This window comes from Acanthopagrus latus, chromosome 10 (genome assembly GCF_904848185.1).
Source record: "Acanthopagrus latus isolate v.2019 chromosome 10, fAcaLat1.1, whole genome shotgun sequence".
Lineage (NCBI taxonomy): Eukaryota > Metazoa > Chordata > Actinopteri > Spariformes > Sparidae > Acanthopagrus > Acanthopagrus latus.
Genome location: NC_051048.1, coordinates 10,182,582 through 10,205,883, shown reverse-complemented (window position 1 = coordinate 10,205,883; position 23,302 = coordinate 10,182,582). Strand labels below are relative to the sequence as shown.

General features: G+C 42.3%; 1 protein-coding gene across 2 annotated transcripts; it reads right to left on the bottom strand.

Moving 5' to 3' along the window:
* Positions 1-53: 53 nt before the first annotated feature.
* alox12 (arachidonate 12-lipoxygenase) lies at positions 54-22,551 on the bottom strand. 2 transcript variants are annotated; one of them, XM_037111664.1, is made up of 15 exons: positions 22,192-22,551; positions 11,134-11,280; positions 9,716-9,917; positions 9,351-9,432; positions 8,309-8,431; positions 8,053-8,159; positions 7,337-7,509; positions 7,097-7,240; positions 6,317-6,520; positions 5,120-5,206; positions 4,007-4,176; positions 3,289-3,410; positions 2,196-2,296; positions 1,869-2,039; positions 868-1,047 (listed from the first exon to the last, which is right to left on the bottom strand). In XM_037111664.1, the coding sequence occupies exons 2-15, from the start codon at positions 11,278-11,280 to the stop codon at positions 868-870; spliced, it is 2,013 nt and encodes a 670-aa protein (XP_036967559.1). In that variant the 5' UTR covers positions 22,192-22,551. The 2 variants fall into 2 exon arrangements, with proteins under 2 accessions (XP_036967560.1, XP_036967559.1); XM_037111665.1 differs by lacking the exon at positions 22,192-22,551 and having other exon boundaries at positions 54-1,047.
* Between the last annotated feature and the right edge of the window lie 751 nt (positions 22,552-23,302).

Here is a 23,302-nt window from a genome sequence, read left to right as displayed (position 1 = left end):
CGCAGAGAAATCCTTTGTGCCAGTGGTATCCAAAGGTTACGTACGTAGACAACTGAGTTAGAACATTGTTTTATTGGCATAAGCCTGGACTTTTCATTTCACAGTTCACTTACAGCTCATCTTTCCTTAAATTTCAAACACGCACAAGTACAGCCAATTCACAGTCCACCTGTTTACACCTGAGCACACCAAGATCTGTCCCTGTGATTGTTTGAATTCATTACAGACGGTTTAAAAACAGGTCTTCACATAGTCTTCATCAGTAGGCGTTCTTGCTCGGCTCTAACAGGTGGGAGATGGTACCCGCTGTATCTGGTGCCAGAAGTGAGCGTCCTCGTTGGTCTTACTGTCTGCCCACTGACTACTGACCCCCTTCCCAGTTGAACACAAGCTATCATATTTTCTGACTGAAGCAATTTTCTATCAACAGCTTTTTTCTCAAAGGTCTATTTCATGCTTCAATTATGCCTGCAATCCAGTAAAAAAAAAATGCTGCTACACCTAATGCCTGGCTAACAGTATAACATAACATATATTGATTCCTCTTTACACAACATGTTGGACCATATTGACTGAACGCTGGTCACAGTGTTGACGTGGCTGTCGTACAACCAAAGTGCTTTTGGGGGATATTCCACGTACTGCCTGTTCAATAAAGACACATCATAACAATAAACATTTTTCACACAAATAAATGTTTCCCTCATTTGAACTTTTTAGTTCTTCCCTTTTTTTTTACAATATTGAATGACATTAGACTTTTATGACATGATAAGCTGGAAAAAAAACAAACATTAAAAATGCCAAAGTAAAAACAAATGTGAGCGATGTCCAGATACCACACAGAATGAATCCCTGTTAGTCTTTCTATATCGTGATGCTGTTTTCTACGCGGCTGGGCAGGAGGAAGAGGTACTGAAGCTCCAGTCCTTCATTCTGCTTCAGGATGTGGTCCTCGATCTCCTTCAGCTCTCTCCTGAACTTGTCAATCAGCTCCTGGGCTTTCCCCTCCGTGAAGTGGTCCTCTGTGTATTTGCCCAAAGGTATCTAGGCAAAAGACAACAGAAAGCTGCTGAAGACAGAGGAACTAATGTGGATGATGTGATGTGATCGAGGAGATACATTCTATTATTTATCACACACTTGGACTACAAGCTTGTAAGCCAATCGTGGTCCAGTATTTTTTCATCATTTGCAGGCATTCTACTTGTATGAACTCCTCCCTGGAACTTTTCGAGGATACGTCACACATTTGGTCATCAAAGACTGAAATCTGAGCTTAACATGTGTATCCATTGTGTTGTCTGGGCTTGATATACAGCAGCATCAATGGATTGTTGAATGGGGGTTCCCTCAAAGGCCATGCCAAATGGAACATGGGAATAACTCAACACTGTTCCAATTGATTCCATTTATGTATGCAAACGTATGACATCATAAGAGTATATGTTCCTATACATGTAGCTATTATTATATATATTAGACAAAAGTATGCTGTTTGTTTGTTTGTGATTCAACCTGCCAGTGATTTCGAATAGAACCTACTCGATCCTTGACCAGGAAAGGGAGATGTCATTATCTGGCGTGTGCCTCTGCGTGCGTGTGTGTGAATGATGAAGGAAATGTCATCCAGGTTACAAGTTTTTTGCACATTTTTACTGGCCCCAGGCCTTAAGGTCAACCCAGCTCCGCAAAGTCTATCATCCTCATTAGATCAACATTTCCTGGGTGGATGGAGTTGAGGCAATCTGCTTCAGAATGATTTTCTATGTATCTTTTATGAGTGCTGCCGTGACACGAGCCTCTTAAAATTGTCCTTGTTTAATACATAATTTCACACTATATGAACCAGGCAGGGGTGGACTCACTGCATCTGGCTGCGCTCGCCCCAGATGCCACGTGATAGCCATCTGCACGCAGGACTGGCTGATATCAGGAAGGGTGGCCATGATCATCTCCATGGTGACGCCGTCTTTGTCCGTGGGCGGGGGGCGTCTCATGGTGCAGGGGGTGTTGGGGACCCAGGCACACCAGTCGAACTGGAAAAAGATCAACGGAGACAGAATGAGTTTAAGTACGATGTCTGAAACTTCAGCGACTGGCATCACTTCACCAGGGCATCTCAGAGCTAACAGCAAAACCATAAACATCATGGTGTTTGTGTTTGTGTGTGTGTGTGTCTGAGTGTCGAGCACCTGTCCATTGTTAGTCGCGGCATGCTGGGATGTGCTGGAGAAGATGGCCACTGACAGCAGGGTGGAGAGCTCCTCTCTGGTGTTGAGCTTACTGGGCAGACCTGAACGTACAGCACAGCCACCATCAACTACTGGAATGGATCAGCTTAAATTGAGCTTATTGTCATTACACAATAGAGTAGAGTAGAGATGCAGTATAGATAAGGTAGGCACCGCACCACCCTCAGCACAAGGGATCTCATTATTTACACTGCAAATTATCTAATTTTATTACGTAATTTTCTGGCAATAAATATGCTGAATTATGAAAATGATATACATATTTCCATGTCAATAGATACTGTAGACTGTGGGTCCACTGATGATCTGACTCAATATTCAGCATAGGGGTGTTGCCGATTGCCGGTATTGACAATAACTGTGATATTAATACAAACGAAATAATAATTGATATTGTGTTGATAATTGCCACATGACAATATCATCAGTATCGATATCAGCGCCTCTTTAAACTTTTCTTTTTCTTTCATTTCTTGCCTTGTTATAGCAGGTGGCAGTAGTGAGCCTTGCCACCGGCGGCCAACCACCATGCAAAGGGAAAAGCTGCAGTAACAGAGAGCTGTCAGCGAGCAGATTAGATAGCTATAGAGCAGATCGATAATTAGGGCGCCAGCATCTCAGAGCAAAATGTAAGTTCACTCCATGGTTTACTTCAAGATTCTGTTACTGCGTGGCCTGTTGATATCTCGCTTCAAGTGTGTTCAGGAACATATTTTAGTGTAGCCACTTTTTGGCTTTAACATTGTTGAAAATGGATCATAAATGATTTCAAGTGTAACAAAAGCATGTTTAACAAATAACACTATTACGATGACATACTGTACACTGCACGTTTTAGGTACATATTTAGATGTCACAATTTCAAACAGTTATTCAGTATTTGGTAACAGAGTCCCAATTAAATATTTAAGAAATTTCTTACAGAACATTGTCTGAATTTCTGACTGTCATTTTAATGCTTACATTCTTGGTTTAACAAGAAATCTTTTAACCTAGATGTTTAGATATAGGAAACTTTTTTTTATGTACAGACCAAAGCTGGGGAGCTCTGTGAAGCCTTCCTCTGATATGTCTCTGAACCAGGCTTGAATCTCCAGGTCTTGCTGCATATCACGGTCGGACGGGTAGTACAGGTTCACTATACCTGAGACAAAACTGAAAGAAGAGGTAGAGTTAAAAATATGACTCAAGGTAGAAGAGGAGGCACACATGCATTTAAACCTCAGCAATATCCTCTAATCACTGAATTCATTCCCTTAAACCGACGACATTAAGTCGACTCGTGCAGGACTTCAAATGTATGATCACACCGAATAGAATAAGACACTACCGTAGCCCTTCTCTGCTTCTCATTGGTTGGTTGGTTGCTTCCTCTACACTTTACTCAAACTGTTAACTCACACATTAGCTCTTGCTAACACAGCCAGGATTTTAGAAAGTACTCCTTGCATGGCCTGCATACTCGAGCATGTTGGGAATGCTCTGGATCGACCCATGCGACAGTACATTCCACTTCCTGCCCTTTTCCAGCAACTTCACACACCCACCCCAAGAGGACCGAGCCAGCATTCCACAGATACTATCAACAACCTGAACAACTCTGCGTGAAGGAGATGTATTGCACCGCATGAAGCAGACGGTGAACATACCAGATGCTGAACATACTTATATGAGGAAGTGGATCAAATTTCATAAATAGACCAGACCCAGCCGTGGTGTCAAGTCAGCTGTGCATGATGTGTTTGACGTACCCGTGAATGGCCTCCCACAACATCAGGCTGTGATCTCTGTAGAAATACTTTGGGAGCTGGAAAACTCCTCTGTCGGTGAAGTCGTTGTGCGGCTGGAGGGAGCGGTAAGTCAGCACCTTGTACTCCCTTTGAGCCAGAATCAGCAGGCCGTCACCGCCAGTGGACACAACCTGCGCACACACATGACCATCGTGAGCATCATCCAATCAGTCACTGACAAATGATTTAACAGAGTTTGGTGTTCATTTCTTTTATACAGGACATCACAAGCTGGTTAAAACATGATAAACTGCGCTCTTGCGAGCCAAAACACACTCTAAAGTGTCCTCTTGGGAGCCAAAACATGTGCTAAAGTGCCCTCTTGGGCGCCAAAACGAACGCTAAAGTGCCCTTCTTTTCGCCCCTGCCCTTCAAAAAGTCTGCACACGCCACTGTCTCACTCCCAATACTAAAATTACAGCAGCCTGGTCAACACCCCCACACTTGTGATCTTGACAACATAGTCACACCTATAACATCCCTTCTCGTAACCGGCCTGCAGTGCAGCAGCAGACAGATCAAGTCCGAGTCGGGGAGTGGTCAGGTGGTTGGCTGTGTCATACAGTCTGTGAGCAAGAATCAGGTGTGATTGAGTGTCACAAACGTAATGTGACGTGAGTTACAAGACTGATCATAGTTATTTTAACAAGATCAAAGTGCGATCTTTTCCTAAAAACTAACTAAGTAGTTTTGTTGCCTAAACACATCCATGGCCAGTGTTATACCAGTCCAAATGTCATAATATGTCAATATAATGTACTTTTTCATATTACATTCAATATTACATGTTATTTCTTACTTACACCAAGCTTTTAGAAGGTTAGGGTGGAGCGCCACAGTTTGAGGCTTAAGGCTGCTGACTAAGCCGCCCTGGTTTACACACTGGGAGTGAGAAGTTGTTGCATTTCATGATATGACTACTGTTCTATCTAAAATCTAAGCCAACATATAATTTTATATCAAGATAATATCAATATAGTACCCAGCCATAATAGCCTCTGGCAAAATACATCAAGCCTACATCGATTGAGTTTGAAAATCGCAATCAGATGTTTCTGTTTCTGAGCGACACACCCGTTTGAAGATGCCATTAGCAGAGATGAGCTGAGTGCGGCCCCTACAGTTGATCTCCAGAGTGTAGCGCAGATGAGGAGCCAGGAGCTGCAGAGGGAAGACAGAGGTTCATAATGGTGTTATCTACAACAATAAAACCAATAAAGTGTAACACACCAGAAAAAATCAGTCAACAGCATCAATTTTTGTCCAACATAGATCTCAGGTGTCTTACTTTAACTAGTTTCTTTAAATGCTAATTTTCTTAAAGTGCCTCTCTAGTACAGAAGTTGGGGATGGATAGGGTGGTTAGATCACCCGACTTTCCCCCTCAAGACTGTAGTTCATGTCCAATATGTGACCAAGTGTTAAGACAGATGAAGTAAGTAAGTTAACCATCATGCGATGGACTGTAGTTATTCTAACCAGAAGCATAATCTTTTCCTTATCCTGGCCAAGAATTATTGTGCCTAAACCTAAAACAACACCAGTAACATCATAATATGCCATAATATGCTATCTATTTTCAACAAACTTTATTTTGAAAGTCTAACTGAATGTTGTTTATTTATCGGCAACTTGACCGCAGAGCCCCTCACATGCAAAACTGAGTCAGAGTCAAGGTACAGCGTCCACAAGGCTGTGCAACGCTTTCCAGTGCTGTACACCTGTGACCAAAACAGACTTTATCTGTCAATAGTTGTTGAAGGCGTGGCTGCACCTGATTGGACGAATGCCACTCGTGAACAGTGTTACCCCTGGATTACCCACTCAACCTACGTGGCAGCTCGTTTGGGAAACCTTCTTTTATATTACAGAATTGGCTCAATGAAATGTTTCTGTGGACTTTTTCGGGCAAGAAACAAGCCACGCGTGCAACATTTTTAACGTGTTGGTGTTGGTCAGAAGTGTCATGTCCAGCGGGATGCCCCTGATTTGTAAGAATTCGACGCAAATGAGGAGTAAGCAACACACTGCTGCCTCATGAAGAGGCTTCCTTGCACGGCTTCCTTCATAGACAATGAATCTGAATATAACAGAATGATGCTGACATGTACACACAGAGCATCGTTTGAAGCATAATGTGTGTTGCATGCTGTTATATTGACCATTCACTATAGTTACATTAACTCCACTCTCCACAGAACTGAACACAGATCAAATCCTCTGACTAAAAAGCAATAATTCTATAATAATGTGACTCGTGTGGACGTTCACCTTATATATAGGGTGCACAGCAGGCAGCTGTCTCAGAGTGGCTACGCAAAACACTTCTACGACCAGGTGAGTCCGGAGCAGGTGAGACAGCACCTGGAACACCTGGAACTCAGAGTGACGCACCCACATCTTCGCCAATAGCCAGGCCAGGGGTGGGTCCTTGGGCAGGAATATGGGTGTGTCCAGGGATGGAGTCTGCCCGAGCTGAGGACAATTAGGAGAAATTATTACACTACAAGGAAACTTGAAGTTCAGAACCTTCCAGACCAAAGGAAGTTCAGCTATAACTCACCAGATTACGAATTTCCCTTCAGTATTCTCACATTTTTAGAAATACTAATAATGATGGCATAAAGGTCTCTCAGATTTAAATAAAATGTTTCTACATTATACTCAATATTCTCATATTTTATCATTTCTATAATTACCAAACTCAGTATTTTCAGATGTTTATAAAATGTTCCCAGGTTTACCTTCGGTATTCTCACATTTTTATATCTATATAATATTATAATATTACTCATGATTTCAGTTCAGATGTTTCCTCTTTAATCTGTAGAATTTTGCTGAATTCACCCGTATGTGTCCTGTGACGTTCCACTTCCTGTCTTTGTCCTTTTCCCACCCTTTTTCTGTGTTCACAGGATTTTTTGTATTTAAGTGTGTCGTCCTACCCTGGAGACCCATGTGCTCTAAAAAATGATGATACATTTCCCTTGTAACCTTGTAACCCTGTAGTTTCATCCTGGTCCATGGGCATGATGGGTGTAAGTGATCTACCTGTATAGCAATCGGTATGAGTCCTTCATCTGGGTGTTGGTACAGGAGACAGAGTGGAGCAGCGATGTGCTGAAGTTTTCCCTTTATGGTGTTAGCGGGAATCCCATCCATAATGACATAGTCTAACAAGTAGATGTTCCCGGCCTGGACAGAAGAGAAGCAAAAAATAGAAACATTTAGTGCGGTAAAGTTGTCATATTAAAGCTAAACTATGCAGACGGATGCAGTGCAACCATCCACCTTGAGTTCTTTGTCCAGGTCGGTCCTCGGAGCCATGGAGCTCTGCACCATGTTTGGGGTGACGGGAAAGTTCTCTGGCAGCTTCTTGCACCTCTTGATCATCCTCGGGTTAGAGCCATTCATGCACTGGTAGCCGAAGAACCAGTCTTCCTTCCAGTGCTCCATACAGTACTCTGATACAAACACACACATACCGGGTGACTAATTGAGTCTAGGGGCTTCTGTTGAGAGCTGCACATGTGCAGTACTGATCAGGTCAGATCTGCCAAGCAACCCAGCAAGAGTGGTTATTTTTTAAACACCGTTTACTTCAGTCTGTCTTTGAAACTCAGCACTGACTGAATGATGTCTGTTGGAGCTGCTTAAACAAAGACGGAGGCGATTTACACCCGTGGCTACTGCAGTCACGTGGGAGTTTACTCCACGTATTATTTTGCATTTCTTTCATTTTTTTCTGTCCCTGTCTGGTTAGGTTTAGGAAGAAATTACAATAAAACTTTTCAAAATCTCAAGAGGTGTTTAAAAGGAACATTTCTCTCATGTGTGTATTTTTCTGGTCTTTATCCACCGATTGGTAGGTTAAGGTTAACTATGACATTACAAAACAGTGATTAGTCAGTTTCTTTGGGGGTCTTGGAGCCATATTAATTATGATGTCCCAGGAACAACACACACAACTAAGCAATATCACATACACGATATGTATTTTTACCCACCAGCTATTGGACTTCGTAGCTTCCAGAAGATTCGCTTAAAATCGTCCAAGTCATCCCAGGACTTCCCAAACCTGATGGCCAGTTTCTTCAGAGACAATTCCAGCAAGCTAATGAGAAGGACGGATGCATATACGTATAATACAGTACATTTCAGGGACTAAACTTTCATTTTAGTATTAAGACCTGTTTTGGTTATCAAGAAAGTGTGTGTGTGTGTGTGTGTGTGTGTGTGTGTGTGTGTGTGTGCACCACCTACGCATAGTGCAAGGAATGTTCGAAGTCGCTCCTCTTCTCATTGTCAAAGCGGACGTCTTGGGGTAAATCGGCTTCTGTTTTGGCGTCAATACATTTGGGAATCCCTGGAGCCCACGTTACCCATCTGAAAGATACAAACACAGAGTATGATACAAGTGAGGGGTAAAGGGTTCCCAAAAGCTACGGCTCGCAAATCATTTATGAGTCACAGTTCAGATCAGCACAAAGAAAGGTGTGGGGGGGTCAGCTGCTCCAATTAGCAATAAGAGAGGTGTAACAAAGGGTAGGCAGCAGATAATGCCGTGATTGCGATAAACATCACAGTTTCTCAGTTACAACCGGTGTGTTGGCTGACTAAGGGGAAGGAGAAAAGCCCTGACGACACTGCTGACTATACCGGGTGTCCGATTACCAAAGCAACAGCCCTCACCTCCAGCAGCAGTGAATGACTTCTTTGCTTTTTGATGAGGATGTTGCAGCTTCCTGGCGGTGGCCACACATTATTAAGCAATAACGTTTATTTTTTTTCACCAGTGTCACCAGAAGGGCTCTGTATATTTCAAACATGTAAAGGGGCCAATGTATTGTATTGTTAACTGGCAATTATATGACTATGAATATCAGGTGATGCTGTGGAGTAATTAAAAAGTAATGGAATGAGAGGTGTGACAAATTACTTTCTACTGGAAGTAATAAAGTAAAATATATTTTTTATTTATTCATTTATTTTTTAAGTGGCCTAAAAAGTGAGTAATGGATTACACATTACTCTTTTTGAGTAACAACCCCAACAGCTGTTACACCACTGCCCAAAGTCACAGTCTAGGGGGATTTCTCCGCCTGGAGCGAAGGCTTTTAAACTACTCACTCTTCCCTGTGTATATGCAGATTTTAATATGCAGACCTGCACGGCAACTACACCGCTGCTGCAGCACCCGTTCAGATATAAGACAAAAGACGGATGTTAGTGTGTCGAAATCTTGAACACAGCCGCTCAGGTTGGTGGGGCTGCATGCATCTGTGTGCTGTTATGTGTGTTGGACCTGTAAGTCTTCTGCCTCTCCTGCAGCTCTGTCTTCCTGTGGGCCAGCAGCTGAGGGGAGGAGTCGTCCCTCACTGTCTTCGCTACAGATGGAAGGTAGAGGAGAGAGACAGGACAGTGGACCTTTAGTAACAGGTTTAGGTTAGACCTACATGGGCTGATTTAGAAAAACTGAATTGATTCGGATGCTACTGGCCGTGTGCCAGCACAAAAGAAGAACCCAATGCTAGAAGCGTGGCTATCACAGGAAATTTTGAATGGAAACTGTTTCCCGTGTGCGCAGCTGCAGAGTCGGCTGCCTTGCTGATATGGCCGCTCCTTTCCAGTGTACCATTAGGGTTTTATTCTGAATGGAATCTTTCCTACCTGCTCCCTCTCTTATCTCCACCTTGGTGTCTCCGATCAGCCAGCGGTAACAAGGGAAAGTGAGCACTTTGCCTTCGCCTGGAAGTTCCACCGTCACATAGCGACAGAACCAGTTATCTTCCACCCAGTACCTCTGTTTCTCCAGCCTGACCAGCAGCAGGGAGCCTAATGGCGAAGGGCTTGTAACCTTGTACTGATCTACCTGGTGGAGATGGAGAAAAAAAAAAAGAATTGAAACCCAAGAGACCCTCATATTTAACCTCAAACCGAGCAGTTCAACCTGTCTCCCTCCATTTTCCTCTTCCAGAATTCGTACCTGTGCCCTTTTGAACTCATTCTGTCCTACATAAACCAGAGACTAGTCAACCACGCTTGTCAAGCTGAGGTAAGCTTGGCCACCAACCCTGATTGTCAACCCTGGGGTTCCAAGATGTTTCAGCCACGACATGATGACTCCATTCTGTCCCTGTACATCTCTAACAACCGATCCCCTGTCGTCTCATTCCTCGACCGACAATCACTCAACCAAACACAACCTTTCGTAACAACGTTTCAGCAACAGGATTATGCTAGTCTTTCACACAAATTCAACCACCTATGCCTCACTAATTCAATCACCTACTGGATCTATGCTACATTAAACTTCCTAACCTCCCTCTCAAACCCTGCGCATCGACTCTGTTGATCTTAACCCAAAGATGAGGGTTGGCAGAGTGACCCTGAAGTGATCAGCGTTGGTCTAGAAATTGTCTGACTTACAATTTAATGTAGATGTCTACCTGTCCAAACCTGTCAACGTACAAGGTGATCGCAAGGTGGCTGTAAGGGTGACACAATTGGTTATTGGCCAACATATTGTGTTATAAAAAGTCTGAAAGGTCTCTATAACGCCGGATCAGATAAACACTAAATTGTTTCTCAACAAGCTGTTAAAGGGCTCCGCCACTCCTAACAGCTCACTGGCAATCCACCTGTCAATATCAATATGGATTTTTAGTGCCCCCTTTATTTACATACTCACATATTCGCAAATGTGAGTATGAATGGTTGTTTGTCTCCACATGTCAGCCCTGTGATCAACTGGTGAATTGTCTTGGGTGTAACCCCACCACTCGCCCAATGTCAGCTGAGACTTGCTCCAGTTTGAGTTCGGGGTTAAGGATGCTTAACATCAATGTATATTTTGCCAACTTCTGTCAGAGATTTAAGTGACTTGACACAAGTCCTGACATTAGGGTGTCAAATAATGCTAGAATGACCAAATCAGATCCAGCACAAGAAAATACTTTTACATTTAATGATAAAATACATCTTCAGATCGGCTATACAGTCGAACAAATAGCAGATGCTTCACAGGTAAACATTAGGGATTGTGAAATTCGAACCCCAGTTTAAATCCCCGTTGCAAACACACTTACTGCTCCTCGACAGAAGTCCAGTCCGGGGTTGTCCAGAATGGTGCGTTCGCTCTCTCCTTTCTCCCCCACCAGGGTCACAAAAATGTAGTTGTTGGTGCCTGAATACTCTGACGTCCCAGTTGCTACTGTCACAGTGTAGACTTCCATCTAAGGATTAGAACACATGCAGTGGACAACATATGGGTACTCTAAGGCAACGAGAGGTGCTCGTGGACTGCAGCTGTCAATAGGTACAATTTGGTCCATGTCACTTTAAGTTGATTAGCACTGAAAGCCTCAGTTTTGTTTTATTGGAACAGCAGTTCATATAAAAAGTCAAATATGCATACAGAGTCGGTTTAAACTCTTCTGCAGTCCTCATATTTTCTCATATTTACGAAAACTGTTTCCAGGTTGGGAGAGGAAAACTGTGCATGTGGGAAAGGTTATTTATGAGGAGCTAAATAAGGTCTTTCATACTTCCACAACATCTGTCTGTAAAGGTTTTTACATGATTAATCCACTTAATCCCCCTTAGGGAGAAAGCAATCCTTTCCACAACAAAAATGTTTTTCATTATATCAATCCATCCTTGTATTGTGTGCGGATCAGGAAGTAACCAGTGCCCGGTTATAGCTTTTTTTGCAGGCTGACGTATTAATGTATTCTGTGGTGTTGGATTTCTTTTCCATTAGGCCTTTATAAAGTTTAGAGATAACACCCTTAGTAGACTTCCTTTCGTATGCATCAGTAAATATTTAAAGCGTTGTTATTCCTCTTGCACTCCAGGATTTAAATCTGTAATCAGTTTTGTTTGCCTTGAACATAGAGTCATAAGTGCACCATTGGCTTATTTCTATGTGTAGTATATCTTCTAGTTTATTCTCATCCCTAATAGTATTCCGTATTTTTAGCTGAGCTTTGATGAGTGGATTCTTTGCATCAGTTATGAATCCCATTAAGTTTTTGTTGGGGTAGTAGTGCATGAATTGGAGGATCACTCATAATGGAAAGCTCAGCGTCTTTCCACCTAGCCTGGAATATTGGGTCATTCCTCCTTCGTTGTAGGGTGTTGCATTCAATCCTGAATTTGTTCCCTCGCCAAATAAATCTAGAGATTAATTTATTCAATTCAGATAAATGTTTTGAGGCAACTTCCACAGGAAGGGCTTATGAAATAATATAAGGTGGAAGCCTCTCTATTAGAAATGTATAAATGAATAAAAAACAGTGCTTGTCCCATCTGACAGCGAAAGATGGCCAGCCTACCTTTTGGTTATGTTGGGTGGGATCACAAGTGATACATTGTAGGACGGAGTGCTATACAGCATCCCCACGTTCAAGAACATACAGAATGTTGACAAAACAATTATTTTTCTATGGTGAATAGGGAAACAATTCTTATTACTGTACAGAAAACCAGGTATTGGTCTCAAATTGGCAATTAGTGTCTAGGCTTGAAGCCGAGGTTATCAGCTAGCCTGATACCAAGATATACGTATATACTGAGGAACACTCTCTATTCATGTACCATTTGCAGAACAAGTAGATTTGGTGAAAAGCATCCGTTTGGTTTTGTCTGAATTTAATACTAATGTCTGGTTGTGCAGTTCACGTTGGTGTAAATCTAATGAAAACTGGAGACATTTAATGGCTGACTGTACAGAAGTTGTATTACAATATAAAACTGTGTCATCTGCGTAAAGATGAAATTTGCAGGGAATGATATAATTTACCCAAATTGTAAACAGAACTGGACCTAACACTGAACCTTGAGGAACACCTTTACTTATAGTTAAATCAGAGTAAACATCATGCATTCTTACACACTGTTATTTATTAATGGGGTAGTTTTAAAACCATTAACAGCTGACAGAATCAAAGCCAATACAGGAGAGTTTTCTGACATGTAAGAAATGGTCGACAGTGTTGAATGCTTTTCGAAAAAGTCTATCAAATCTAAAATCTTAGCCATCAACACGACAGTTTTGTTGCCATCTTCGTGCAAGGGAAGATCATACACTGTTTTCCTTGCAGTGCCACCCCTACAAGTGAAGACAGCCAAGTTCAAAATATGAGATATGCATTCTGCTATAAGTGGCACTGGGAGTTTAAAAGACTTGTCAGCACCAGTTGTTGTTTTTTTTTATATCAGTTGTTAGAACGGCATCAGTAACTTCACTAAAACTAAAAGGTAACAAACAGAACCTTGATGGAAAAATACTACCCTTTAGCCCAGCTTGTGGTCGCAGATTTGAAGTCAGCTGGAGAGCAGACAGGGAGACAGGCCTTATCACTCAGAACTGACCATCCTCTATAAGTCGTCTTACCTCAGCTTAACCCCCTCCTCATCTAACACAGGGTTTGCCAATTCAGTCATGCATTGGTTCGCATGGCTTGGATGTTATTTGAAACAAACAACCACGCCATCAAAACCACGCAAAGAAAGCTGAGTTCAGACGACTCTTGAGTAAGAAACACCTGGCATGAACTTCCTGTTTTTACAGTTCAAGCTATTGCATGAGCTATTACACTGCCGAGCATGTCATAAGAGTCAAACTCGTCTTCCAAAGATTAATAGTCGCGGCTGTCACACATTCCGTGAGGGCACTGATGTGCTGAGGTAGATGTTATTTCCTGGAGGCGATTTGAATATTATCTCAAAAGTAACCAAATGGGTGAAACCACACTGATGCAAATGCGATTGTGAAACAACAGATGAGCGTAAACATACCTGTGACAGGACGTGACTAAGGTCTGCATTTCACAGAATGAGACATGACTTGCCTTTATGTCATTTCCACTTGTTCATAACACTGTAGCACTTAAAGCAACTTGTCATTGCATATGGTACAAGTTGTAGGTATATGGTGTGGTATTATCAAATATTAATCACAAAGTTAAATACGTTTTTAATTCAAGCTTAGACGGATAAATGTGTTACACTTTGTTATCTTTGTGTTCATAGAAAGGATATGGTTCACTTTGATGTTTGTATAAGAATTGTTAAATGTTAAATTGATTGCATATAGTGCTCAGAGTGCTTTACAACTCATGTCAACTTCTACTATTCATGCATACATTCATACGTTGATGGCAGGCGTTGCCATGCATGGCTCACACCTGCTCATCAGGAGCAATAGAGCGCTTCTCTCCAGTGCCCAACAATATTTCTGTGCTCACCTATTTTAAAAAAAAAACACTCGCACGCACCATTGGAATATCGGAACACACCATTTACCCGAGGACCTTTGACATGCAGACTAATGATGCTGGGTGATTGATCCACCATGACCGCTCTAAGCCCAACTCTGAGGGTGACAAAATTTAAGGAGCCCCTCAATCAAGATGGGTTTATGGGTTTAGTACATCTGATATGAGCCTCTGAACTTAAGATTATTAATATATGTTATTTCACTTATACCCAGTAAGTGGAAGTACACATTTTTAAACAGTGTCATAAAATAGGAATACTAAAACATGTATGCTGCTGATTATATAAAAATGAGCCAAGTAGATTAGCTATATCGATTCTACACATAGAAATAGAAACCGTCTTAATTTGGTAATTTAGAATAAGCCTTTCATTGTGACGCCAGTCTGCTGCTGACACAGATTTGAGCAAATTTGTGCAGCAAATCTGATAGAAATACTTTTTTGTGTGTGTGTGTCTGTGTGTCTGTGCGCAGAAAACATCTTCGACCTTCCACGTCAGCTCATTGAAAAAAAAAAAAACTGGAGCAAAACCAGCAGTGTGTTTATTTTTGATTAGAAACCTGATAACTGGCGAAACCTTATCATCAGCAGCTTCACTGTATTTTTGTAAAGATATGCTCATTTTGAATTTGATGCAAGCAAACACGTTGCCTGGGAAGCCTGGGAAAGTTGCCGGATGCTCCAAAAAAAAAAAAATGCTTGGGACATTCCACAGATAAAACATGTTTACAGTGGCGTGACTGAGTATGACAGATGCATCCTTGTAAGGGTCAGTCGTTTACAAGCAAGGACGGGCTGAGGTTCACAGCTCTGTGCGTGAAGGAGGGAACTACACCACATCTGGAACACTTCGTCAGACGGTTGCCTGGCACAGTTTGTTTTTGCAAATGATTGCATCTCTTTTTTTTTTCTTTTTTGTTTAATTTTTATCTGTTTACAGCGCCTACAAACTGTTATTGAGTTGTCGAGTTGTGTAGATAAGCCTCCAGAACACCTTTTGATGACGGTGGCGTAGGCAACTGCTGACCCTGTTTCCTGTTTGATGCATCTAAATCTGTCACGTTTGTCCATGTTCACTGACAGAAAAGATTTTTCTTTCAGTCTATGAAGTACAGTATACAGTGTGTAATGGCACCCGGAGTCCAGGCTGCTTATGATAAAACCATATTGATGTGGGATCTATCGAAAATCCGAAAGTGTCACGCTCGCTTGATCAGAAAAAAACCTATTAATTGCCACGGCAAGGGAGAAAACACGAAAACAGTGGCATCTTGGATGCGATAACTCAAAAAGCTATCTACGTCTACGATTGAGGAGAAGTTTAAGTCCTCTATGGAAACTTTGGAGCAGCTTGAAAAGTTAACAGAGGTGGAAAACGGGAAGGCAAGATGGCGTCGTAGCGTGAACACCTGTCTTGTTGAGCTCCGGTGAGGTTTTCTGATTATCCGTCCAAAATACGAGTTCACCTGGTGAAACGTTACAAATGCGTGTGGGAGTAACTCTATAATGAGTTTGGACGACTATTTTTCTAAAATGCCTAACGCCAGGTCTAAGAAAAAGACAGCTTCGACTGTGCAAGCTAGCGACATTGTGGATCCTGCTGCGGTTGAGCCTGAAGAAGCTAACGCTAGCGACACAGAAGCCACTGCTGACGCCGAGGAAACTGGGAGTGACATCAACCCGAGTATCCTCGCGGCTTTGAGTAAGATAACTGACAGCATCACAACCTTGTTGGATGCTAAAGTTGATACCGTACTGGCCGCAATCCGCGAACAGACATCTCGGATCCAGGCCTTGGCAACGCGGGTCGGTGATGCCGAGACACGAATCTCAGGCGTGGAAGATACGGCAGATGTGTTGCAGGCAAAGGTGGCACAACTCGAAAAACAAGTAACTGACATGGCAGACCATATGGATGATTTAGAGAACCGCAGCCGCAGATGTAACCTTCGCTTGGTCGGGCTACCCGAGGGCATGGAGGGAATTGATGCTGTCACTTTCATGGAGACATGGCTCCCCTCCTATCTCAACCTTACAACTAAAAATGGGAAGATCAAGCTGGACCGTGCTCACCGCTCCCTAGCACCGAAGCCGGGCACCAACCAACGCGCCAGACCCATCATCATGAAACTTCACAACTTTGCTGATAAACAACGAGTGATGGCCGCAGCCCGGCGCCTTGCTACACAGCCGAATCAGCCAGCAGACCGGATCAGAGTTTCCTTCTTTAATGATTATTCGGCGGCGGTAGCCAAGAAACGCAAGGCTTTTGACGAGGTGAAGAGCTGCCTGAGGAAGAAAAAGGTGGATTATGCGCTTCTATATCCCGCTACACTGAAGCTGTCTGTCAACGGCAAGGAGAAGAGATTTGACACACCGGAGGCAGCTGCGATCTACGCGGAGTCGCTGCCCTGAATCTCCGTATCTACCGGAGTGTTCCTTTTATTCACATTGTGCCGGGGCTGTGCCTTATGAACCAGTGTGAGTACCTGCCGAATCCAGGCGTGTGTGACTTTATCCCTTTTTTCTTTTTTTTTCTCCCGCTGCTTATAAGCAACCAGGTGAAATGTCCCACTTCATCGGGTGCTGGACAGACTGTGTTTTTGTCTATGAGTAGGCGTGAGTTAAGCGCGTGCCGCACCTGTCGGCTTCCACCGACAGGCAGGAGGAGATTGGTTTTTCCCTACACGTTTAGTAGGGTTGTTGCCGAATTACTGTTTTTTGAATGTTTTATCACACAGCTCTTTCATGCTCTTTTTTCATTTTATTGCTTTATTTTTAACCAGGGTGTGGTGAATCTTTTGGCTCAATATGCTTTGTATGATACATGAATGGGACTAATAATGAATAAGCTGCGAATATGCACCTGGAATGTACGTGGGGTTCATAGCCCTATTAAGAGGAGAAAAATATTTACTTGTCTAAAAAAGGACGGTATAGATGTTGCTATGCTACAAGAGACACATCTTGATGACAATGAGCACTTAAAGTTACAACAAGGGTCATATGGACAAGTATTTTTTTCATCCTTCACTACAAGAAGTAGGGGAGTGGCAGTGTTGATTAGGAAAAATGTATCTTTTATAGTATCTGATTGTGTTAAAGATCTGAAGGGTCGTTATGTGATAGTCAAGGGAACTTTGCAAGGTCAAAATATTTTAATAATGAATGTTTATTTTCCACCTGCCCATCCAACTACCTTTCTTACCAAAATGTTTCTGGATTTAGCCCCATTTCTTCCTAACTCTACCATTATTATTGGTGGTGATTTTAATTTAATATTAAATCCGCTTATGGACAAATTTCCACATAGCATTGCATCCCCCTCTCCTCAGGCCAATACGCTACATGCTCTATGCGACGAGTTTGGGCTCATTGATGCTTGGAGAAGTACTCACCCCTCTGATAAACAATACACATTTTTCTCAGCTCCGCATAAGTGCCAAACTAGAATTGATTACTTTTTTCTGCCAAAAACTGACTTGTGTTCAGTCTTATCATGCGACATAACCAGTATAATTATTTCAGATCACGCTAGAGTAATTATGGATCTTAATCTTAAAACTGCGCTTCATAAGTCTCGTCACTGGAGGCTTAATACCACTATTCTTAAGGATGAAGAATTTACTTCTAACTTTTCCACTGAACTTAAAGCATTCTTGAATATTAACACTCCATCAGCCAGTAATGCCTCTGTTTTATGGGAAACATGCAAAGCTTATGGGAGAGGGCTAATTATTTCGTACTCTGCAACAAAGAAGCGTCAACGGATGGAGAAACAAAAATCTTTAGAGAGTGAGTTGATGGATAAAGAAAAAGCATACATTGCCTCCCCGTCACCACCATTGTGGCAAGAAATAACTACACTCAGATCAGCGCTGAACTGCCTTCTTACCAGAGATGCAGAGAAGAAAATTAAATACACTAGACAGAGGTTTTACGAGCATGGAGATAAAGCAGGTAAATGTCTGGCGTACTATGTTAAGAAGCGTGCAGAATCTAATACCATCGCAGCGGTATCTGATGAAGGAGGCCACAAGGTATATGAAAACAAACTGATAAATAACGGTTTTAAGAATTTTTACAAAAACCTGTACTCTTCCCAACAAGCTCCAGAGGGGGAGCAACTAATGCACAACTTTTTTACACAATTCGACTTACCAAATCTGTCAGAAGAAGAGAGGACTGCCCTTAACAGTCCCATAACTAAGTCTGAAGTGATCAAGGCTATTAAATCATTACAAAATGGAAAGTCACCAGGGCCTGACGGCTTCTGTTGTGAATTTTATAAACAGTTTCAAAATATCCTTGTAGAACCTCTTCTTGATATGTTCAACCACTCCTTCACTACAGGTGAATTTCCGCAGACACTGAGGGAGGCCAACATTTCCTTAATTCTAAAGAAAGGGAAGTGTCCTGATTTTTGCGGGTCCTACAGACCTATAGCCCTCTTAAATGTAGATAGGAAACTACTTTCTAAAATCTTGGCCTCCCGCTTGGAAAACCTCTTACCTGTACTGATAAGGGAGGACCAGACAGGCTTTATAAAGGGTCGAAATTCAGCTACCAATGTTAGACGGTTGTTAAACGCTATTCTAGCTTTTAAGCAAAAATCTATTGACGGCCTGGTGCTTTCTCTTGATGCAGAGAAGGCATTTGACCGAATTGAGTGGTCTTATTTATTATATACACTGGGCAAATTTGGATTAGGGGAGAATTTTATAAAATGGGTCAAAATTATCTACAATGGTCCACAGGCAGCAGTCCTGACTAATGGATTCAGGTCTGATTATTTCAACACTCACAGAGGAGTGATGCAGGGCTGTCCTTTATCGCCCCTTCTATTCGCTCTGGCTATAGAGCCACTTGCTGAGGCCATAAGGGTGACGCCCACAATACGTAGTTTAGAGATTGGACAGCTGTGTCATAAAATAACCTTATACGCGGATGACGTTTTAATTCTTTTGACTAACCCTGAAACATCCATACCTAGTCTTATTGAGGTGATTGACAGATTTAGCTGTTTCTCTGGCTATAAAATCAATCTGGCTAAATCAGAGGCCATGCCCCTTGGTACTCTTTTAACAATACCAGCTACTGTTCCTTCCTTTCCTTTTAAATGGTCTCCCAATGGGTTTGTGTATTTGGGAATCTTTATTACCCCATCTTTCGATCAACTGTACAAAGCTAACTTTACACCCTTATTTGGGAAAATCAAACAAGACCTGGAGCGATGGGCGTCACTTCCCGTCTCCTGGTTGGGACGCATTGCTCTGGTCAAAATGAATGTGCTGCCTAGGCTATTGTACCCTATCCAAATGATCCCCGTCTTGTTCTCTAAAAGGGTATTGAAGGACATAAATGGATGGCTCACCTCTTTTATTTGGAATAAGCGTAGACCTAGGCTCAAGATGGCAGTATTACATCTGCCAAGTTCCATGGGTGGCTTGGATTTACCTAATATTAAAATGTATCAGCTTTCTGCCCATTTAAGATTTGTGAACGACTGGGTTAAGGGTAAAACTTCAATTTGGTTGGATATTGAGACAGCTCTGTCACAATGCAAACTAAGTGATTTATTATTCTGTAATAATTTTAAAGAAATTAAAGCCCTCTGTACAAACCCTATAACAATCAACACCCTAAAAGCATGGCAACTTGTCCGCCGTCTTGAGGGGAGATCAAAAATAACATCAACCTTTACCCCAATAATAAATAATCCTGCTTTCCCCCCGGGTTCCTCAGACCCCGGCTTTCAACGATGGTCTGATAAGAATATTAAATATCTTGGCGATCTTTTCTCAGGTGATAAACTTATGTCATTTGAACAACTTACCAACAGTTACAAATTGCCAAAACAAGATTTCTTTCACTTTCTGCAAATAAGACATTATATCACTCATAGTACAACCCTTATTGAACACCCTGAAGTATCTGATGTTGAGAAAATTTTGTTTAAACAACAGTTGAAAGGGTCTCTGAGTTCATTTTACCATGTACTTAACGGTTTGTCTACCACTGATGCGCAAGGGGTCAGAGGTGTGTGGGAGAAGGAGCTGTCGGTAACCATAGACGAAGAAAAGTGGGATACCATCTGGTCTCTTGCAAAAAGAATTTCAATTTGTACTCGGACAAGAGCAATACAATTTAAGATTTTACACAGATTACATATATCCCCTCACCGCAGGCACCTCTTCAACCGCTCTCTTTCCCCTATGTGTCTCAAGTGTAAAACTGGTGTGGGGACTTTAACTCATTGTTTTTGGTTTTGTCATAAACTTCAAAGATATTGGGTTGAAATTATAGGTGAAATGGGGAGAATCTTCCACGTTGATATAGAGATGGACCCCATATCTCTGATTCTAGGTTATCCAAGTGACCACCTAAAAGCAGCAGTCAACAAAAGATTGTATAACATTCTAACATTTGCAGCCAGGAAAAATATCCTCTTGCAATGGGTCAGTGATAGGATTCCCACTGTCTGTGGTTGGCGTAAAATAATTTTCGAACTGATTCCTTTAGAATATCTTACCAATGTTATACACCACAGTGTGGATCAGTTCTACAGAGTGTGGCACCCTTTTTTGGACTATATCGGACCAGATCTTTCCACCATTTTATTAAAAGGACTGTTGCGCACGTGATCCACACCCGGGTACTGTAAGAATGACCCACCACTTCTTGTATTAGGCCATATTTAAGAGCTGTTGTGTACGTTTTGTGTTTGTATTGCTTTGTTGTTGTGTGTCTGGTGTTGCAGACACTGCTTTGTTAAAAAAGAAAAAAAAACTGCAATAAAAAACAATGAGGAAAAAAAAAAAAAAAAAAAAACAGAGGTGGAAAACAACACTGAGCAGCTCAGCGCAAAACTGATCGACATGGGCGGACCCGGATGCAGGAATAATATTAGAATTCAAGGATTAGGTGAGAAGGCGGAAGGTAAGGATCCAGTGTGCTTCTTTGAATCGTGGGACTCTTAACTAAACGAGGCGTAATCAAAATTGGATGTGCACATCGCAGGTTTGGGATGACGAAGAAATGGGACGCCTCGGGTGGTTCCATGTTCCATAACTATAGGATTTGGCCAAATGCAAAGAAATGATTATTTCCTGACTTCTAGAATTCTACAATCTCCCCTCCATACAGAGATCCTGCAAAGAGGGGGGAAGGAAAGCTTGCAGAAGCTGTAAGAGCTAATGATGACATTATACATGGACAGAAATACTCACAAAATTGCATCGTGTGCAGATGACAAAGTATTATCTATATCAAAGCCCAGTAATCTCTTTACCCGCTATCCTGGAGGGATTTACATCATCGTAGTGGCTTTTCAGGTTATAAGATAAACAATCTCTTCCAGGTGACAACCTCAGGGATCTGATTGAGAGAATGCCAGAACTGTGCAAACACCTTTTCCACCTTTCCAACGGTGAAACCTGTGTGTTTCGACGCAGCGCACTGCAACAGACTGTGGTGAGATCTAACAGATCCCCCGAGCAGATTCCAGCACTATGGAATTTCGGAGCCCGGTGTCTCTGCACACTCTGTGTCAGGAGTCAGGAAAACTGTGTGGGTCTAGTAACACAGCTGATCATCTGCATTGCAAACCATCCTCATCTGCACTTGAACAATATGATGAATAGCTTCCCACAGCTGACAAGAAAGCAGGTGACTTCAAAAACAATGAGAGTATGGGTTTTTTTTTAAAGACAAACATGAACTATTATGAGTTTTACAGCATATTTGCAAGTATGGAAACGCTCAAATTTGAATACTGGAACTAATTTCACCTGTTGATGCAGCATGTCAGGGCTTTTCCAAAGCAATCAAAGTCAGCTTAGAAACAACCAGAAGGCCTCTTACTTTAGTCCAGAAGTGCGCTCACAGTTCAGCGTCAGTTTCCTCCTCTTGCTTTTCCTGAATATTTCCACCGGCTGTGTTTGCCTTCTGTCGCTTCCCCTTTTTTTTTTTTTTCTCTCTTCTCCTCCCCTCTCTGCGCCGTGTTTTGGAAAAGTCCTGACAGGTAACAGGTCGACAGCAGCCGTGGGTCAGGGTGGCATTTCAAAATGCAAAAACCTTCCTCTTTTCTCTCTGCCGGCAAAGCTTCTTTTAACGGCCCCTGCCTCAGCGTTATAACAGAGCTCTGCTGACTTTCTCCCTCCCACTCACTCAATCCTCAATCCTTCCTTTGTGCAGTGTAACCTGTAGAGAGAAGGGGAGGGGAGGGGGGAGATGGGAAATTGGGTCAGTATCTGGGTTGAGCAGCAAGCCAGCAACTGCTGCAAAACAATTGAAAATCATCACGCCTGATACCTGATATTAAAAACAAGATCAGTCTTCATCAGCTTGAGAGTACCTACAAATACCTCAACTTCCTGTGTGTTGCAGCAGTAGGATGCAAATGACTTGACCTTGGCTATATGTTTTGTTGAGTTGTGCACTGATGTTATCATAAAAGTTTTCCAAGAGAGTTTTCCAAGTAACAGTGCGTTCACATTTGGTCGCTTGACACTGTAACCTCTGGGAGAGGAAGGAAGCCCGGAGGAAACCTGGAAAAACACAACTTCGCCTGTGAGCTCTCACTCTTTTGTTAAATCGCTCCGATCAGCCTCGCGTCTGGCTCCATCGTGTTAAACGGCGAGATGGAATCGCCGTTTGGCGCGTGGGCACGGTGCTCTAGACCTGCTGGTATTTAGCCTCGCTGGAGGATAAAAAGCGCATCAAAGAGAGGCTGGATAGCATCTTGACACTCACTTGTCACGCCCTGACCGAGTGTCAAGATGCTGCGATAGGAGCTGCAGCTGCAAAATTCTGCAGCAAATTCTGACAAGACTTGTGAGAAGCTGCGCTCAAGTGCTGCCCCCCTCCAAGTCAACACTAACTGTGCCTAAAAACACAACCGTCTGAAAAAAAATATGAGTCTAAATGTTAACTAGATATCTGAGATGTGTGAAGTATGTGTATTTTTGCCAAA

Bases quoted from the DNA above. Each gene is read 5' to 3' on its own strand.
- alox12 (XM_037111664.1), bottom strand. From the start codon at position 11,280: ATGGAAGTCTACACTGTGACAGTAGCAACTGGGACGTCAGAGTATTCA. The intron at 4,177-5,119 runs GTGTGTCGCTCA...GTGTGTGCGCAG, and splicing joins CTAATGGCATCTTCAAACGG to GTTGTGTCCACTGGCGGTGA. The intron at 3,411-4,006 runs GTACGTCAAACA...CTCTTCTTTCAG, and splicing joins TTGTGGGAGGCCATTCACGG to TTTTGTCTCAGGTATAGTGA.